The 4379-nt window shown below is 53.3% G+C and overlaps 2 protein-coding genes across 2 annotated transcripts; one reads left to right on the top strand and one right to left on the bottom strand.

Annotated features, from left to right (window-relative positions):
• Window positions 1-21: 21 nt before the first annotated feature.
• PHYSODRAFT_505167 (hypothetical protein) lies at window positions 22-484 on the top strand (the record flags this gene model as incomplete). The annotated part of the gene is made up of 3 exons (XM_009530521.1): window positions 22-227; window positions 282-356; window positions 463-484. 3 exons carry the CDS (start codon window positions 22-24, stop codon window positions 482-484), a joined length of 303 nt encoding a protein of 100 aa, XP_009528816.1.
• Window positions 485-2059: 1575 nt separating this feature from the next.
• Window positions 2060-4296, bottom strand: PHYSODRAFT_333344 (hypothetical protein; the record flags this gene model as incomplete). The annotated part of the gene is made up of 3 exons (XM_009530522.1): window positions 2060-2176; window positions 2629-2775; window positions 4159-4296. The coding sequence occupies 3 exons, from the start codon at window positions 4294-4296 to the stop codon at window positions 2060-2062; spliced, it is 402 nt and encodes a 133-aa protein (XP_009528817.1).
• Window positions 4297-4379: the final 83 nt, after the last annotated feature.

Consider the following 4379-nt stretch of genomic DNA (forward strand, 5'->3'; position numbering starts at 1 on the left):
CGGACGCGATTCCACGCCGTGATGAGGAACTGGTACGACTCGCTCAGACTGGCAAGAAGCGTGATCACCAAGTCGTCCTCGCTGACCGGAGCGCCGACCGCGTCGAGCTGTTCCGCCAGCGTCTTGAGCTTGTTAATGTGCTCCAGCACATCATCACCTTCGTCCATCGTTGTCGTGAAGAACCGTCGACGAAGAAAGAGCTTGTTCGCCAGGCTCTTCTTCTCGAAGTGTCCCTCGAGTCTTGACCATGCATCATGCGCGTCCTTCGCCGACCGCACCAGCGGCAGCTGCGAGTCCTCCAACGCGAGACAGACGATCGCCAGCGCCTTGCGCGACTTCTTGCGAAACGTCGCTTGGTCCGCCGCGGTCGTGCACTGCTCGAGCTTCACTTCCCCACTCGTCACTTCCCACAGTTCGCGCTCCTCCAGCACCATCTGCATCTTGAACTTCCATGTGTGGAAGTTGGTTCCGTCGAACTTGTTGATGCGGGCGGTCGCGGTCGGGGCGGCGTCCATGGCGAAGGCGTAGTCGGGGTCTTGGTCAGGGAAGACGGGGCTTGGGCTCATAACCAAAAGGAAGAGCACTTGAGCAGTAGTTGGCAAAATGCAAAGTGATTCGATTCAGGTCCTTAGTTCGCAACCGCGTGCTACCTCTAAGCCTGCTACTGGATACCTCTTACTGGATACACCCTACTGGATTCTCTACTGGATACACAGTTACCTTATCCAATCAGAGAACGCCACGTCGATGCCCATCTTGTACCCACAATCTTGGCGTAATCACCGTGACGTAATCATCGTCCCGTAATCACCTGAATGATTTCGGTACCACACAGTGAAGGTCACGCCGACCTCACTGATGACGCGTTCGCGTCACACGGTCGCTTGGCGGGGCGTCGTCACATCAGTCTTGACAACAGGCTCTCGGCATTCGTGGGACTTCGCATTGAGGGGGCGTATTGAGGGTTGCTGGTCTTGGGTACTGTGTACCAGTTGTACCCATTAACCGGTTAACCCGAACCGGTCCAATCCGAACCCACGTTGATTATGGTGATTACGGTAAGTTGTTTACGCCACCGATGATTAGACGAGTAGGATGATTGGATGAACACCGGTGAGTGATGGTTGATTAGATGCACTAGGTGATAGGACGCAGGGTCGCGTGTCTATAACAGTAGGGTGTAAGCTCCAACAATTCAATCACTTTCGAATCTTCATTCTACCCCTCAAGTGCCTCCGCTCCGGTCCCGCCGTCTGCGACGTCCCTCCCTCCGCTTCTTCCGAGCTTCGTGTCCAAGATCCATACCTTCCATCACCTACCAATAAAAACAACTCGGTGAAATCCGAGGACCCAAATCCGGGCACGCGCACCAGTCGTGACGAGGCTCGGTGAAAGCCTGAACCGTCCAGGAGGTTTTTGTATAGCGGTAGCCCGGGCTTTGGTGTTGCAAAGCCTCCAGAGGGGGTGTCCCTGGAACCACAGTCCTTTGAAACCGGAGTTCCTTGAAACCAAGTTTCAGGGATGGCGTGTCACCTTGTGAATCCCTATCGGCGTCGTTTGCCTTTGGGGAGCCTGGATCGATCACCAAGTGAGTTGTTCAATACAAATAGGCAGTTAAACAGTTGAGCGTGACGTCCACTTGAACACACTACTCAATGGCGAGGGGACCGGAGGCGCAACGAGATGGGTAAACTGGTAGGTCCACGAGGAAATCCCAGAATACACTCAGCTTCCGATAAACCAATACAATACAGAGTTATACACAACAAACAGCCGCCACTTATTCTTCGACCCTTGGGCGGTGGGTCTTACACCAGTCGACTAGGCCGATTCCAGAGTACTGGTCAACTCTGGGGCCTTTCGCAACGCTCACCACCCTCTAACGAGGGAAATATACACAATCCAATATAATCCTCTCTCACAAATGCAGTCTCAAAGTCAAACACTCAGGGGACAACTGCTAATAAATCTCCCCAAGCTCAATTAGTAACATGAAATGGGACACCACCCTTATCTACACGCAATGGGCCCAACTAGGATATGAAATGCGTGGATCACTTCAGACGCTCGAGCGAATGATCCCCACGCAGATGGACTTGATGATGGTGGGGAGCTCCGCGACGACCGTGTCCTTGGCGACCGACGGGCCCGATTCCTGGCTGGCAGTGACTCTCGACTTGCGCAGTAGTGGGTAAAACGAACTCTCTGATTGTTTTCTGCTAGACTATCGCTAAGCTCAATGTAAAGGCTATCTTCTTCTGGGTTCTTCTGTGTTCTTCCGTGTTCCTTGCGTGCGATCTTCGTGAATATCTTGACTTGAGTATGTTTGGGGGCGTTGTTTACGGCGACTTCGAAGTAGACTGGATTTTTCATCCCATCATCCCACTCTTCAGTCAGTGACGTCTGGGTACAAATCAGGTCAGGCATCGTCGCTTGGTTTCAGGCTTGGATCCGAGGGTGCGTTTCAGGGATCCTTGATTCTGCAGCACTTGGGTTCAGGTATCCGGTTCCAGGGGGCCAGCGGCTTGCACGAAGCGCGACTTGTGTTGCGAGGCTTGAGCTTGTTCCGGGTGCGCAAGGTAGTTTGTGGGTCTTTATCGAAGCGAGGTGGGACGCCAGCTGCAATACGTTCGCAGGGGCGTTTTCGACATCCCGAGGGTCAATCCGCTTGAGGACGGGGGCGACTTGGACGCACCACTCGATTCCACGGATCCTCGTCCTGAAACGCGAGCTTCCAAGCCTGAAGGGCCCATCTCCGATCTCACCACACTCGTTCTGCGGAACACCGTCAACTTCCGGCAAACACGTTGCCACGCAGGTACAGCCGGGTCTGAATCCATCAACCAGACCATCAGAGCGCAGTAATCTGCCATTCATGCGACTCACGCGGCTACTGGGAAAAATCCCGTTTAGCCTCGTGTCAATCGTCACACTCAAGTGAGATAGAATCCGGCTCAAGGCAGGTTTCAACGTTGGGGATGCAGTCTGGCTGTACATCCCAAAAGTGCAGCCGGGTCTGAGTCGCAAGTTGGCCCACTTGTGGCATGGCCCATTCAGGATCGCCGAAGTGGTTGGCGAGTTCCGAGTAAGGCTCAAGGTCGAGGACACGGGCTACCGCGTAAACCCTTGGGTTCATATCAGCCGACTGAAACCCCGGGCGTTGTATCCCAGACGGCCTATAATCCAACCGGAGATCGAAGATGACGATGACACAGTACTCCCTCCCGAGGACAGTTAGGAAGCGGACAACGAGCATGACGAGTACGAAGTGGAGAAGATCATCGGACGTCCAAACGGGCACGAGAGTATCTCATCAAATGGAAGGGGTACGATGAGCCTGAATGGATACCGATGGCACAGCTGAATTGCGGAGCGCTCTTGTATGAGTTCAATCAAGGGGCGAAAGCCCGAGCGCGGTTCCAAGCCATGCAGGCTGGGGACGACCACCCTAACATACAATAGTTGGGGGCGGCCAAGTCCGAATGGGGCAATCCCAATTGGGAGTGTTGATCCCAGTTGGAGATTCCCAGGCGGAGACCCGAAATGCCTGGATGTGAATATGTGAATTACGGAAAAATTGATTGTGAATTTGTATGGAGCGGATCTACGATGGAGTTGTGACTACGGAGGGTAACCTGAGCGGAATCGTTTGGATACGCTGTACCATTGGCTACGACGGTTGCGTTTGACCAATCTAACCACGCATACACAGTTGCCTACAATGGACTATCTTCAGTAGTCCAACAAATTGGACCTATCAACTCGGCTTCCATGATTTACGGAGTTGGCATTACTTCTGGTTACATGAAGAATACTACATCCACTGGCTATCAATGGTACAACAGCTCTAAAAAGGAAGAGCACTTGAGCAGTAGTTGGCAAAATGCAAAGTGATTCGATTCAGGTCCTTAGTTCGCAACCGCGTGCTACCTCTAAGCCTGCTACTGGATACCTCTTACTGGATACACCCTACTGGATTCTCTACTGGATACACAGTTACCTTATCCAATCAGAGAACGCCACGTCGATGCCCATCTTGTACCCACAATCTTGGCGTAATCACCGTGACGTAATCATCGTCCCGTAATCACCTGAATGATTTCGGTACCACACAGTGAAGGTCACGCCGACCTCTCTGATGACGCGTTCGCGTCACACAGTCGCTTGGCGAGGCGTCGTCACATCAGTCTTGACAACACTCCCACTCGACTCGTCAGCGACCACGATGCCCAGCTTCGTCCTGAGCGCGTCGAACTGCGGCGCCGCGATCGGCTTCGTCATGATGTCCGCCAGCATGTCGAGTGTCGAAACATACTGCAACACCACTTGACCGTCTTCCACCTTCTCGCGCACGAAGTGGTAGCGAATGTCGATGTGCT

The sequence above is a fragment of the Phytophthora sojae genome, assembly GCF_000149755.1.
Source record: "Phytophthora sojae unplaced genomic scaffold PHYSOscaffold_5, whole genome shotgun sequence".
NCBI lineage: Eukaryota > Oomycota > Peronosporomycetes > Peronosporales > Peronosporaceae > Phytophthora > Phytophthora sojae.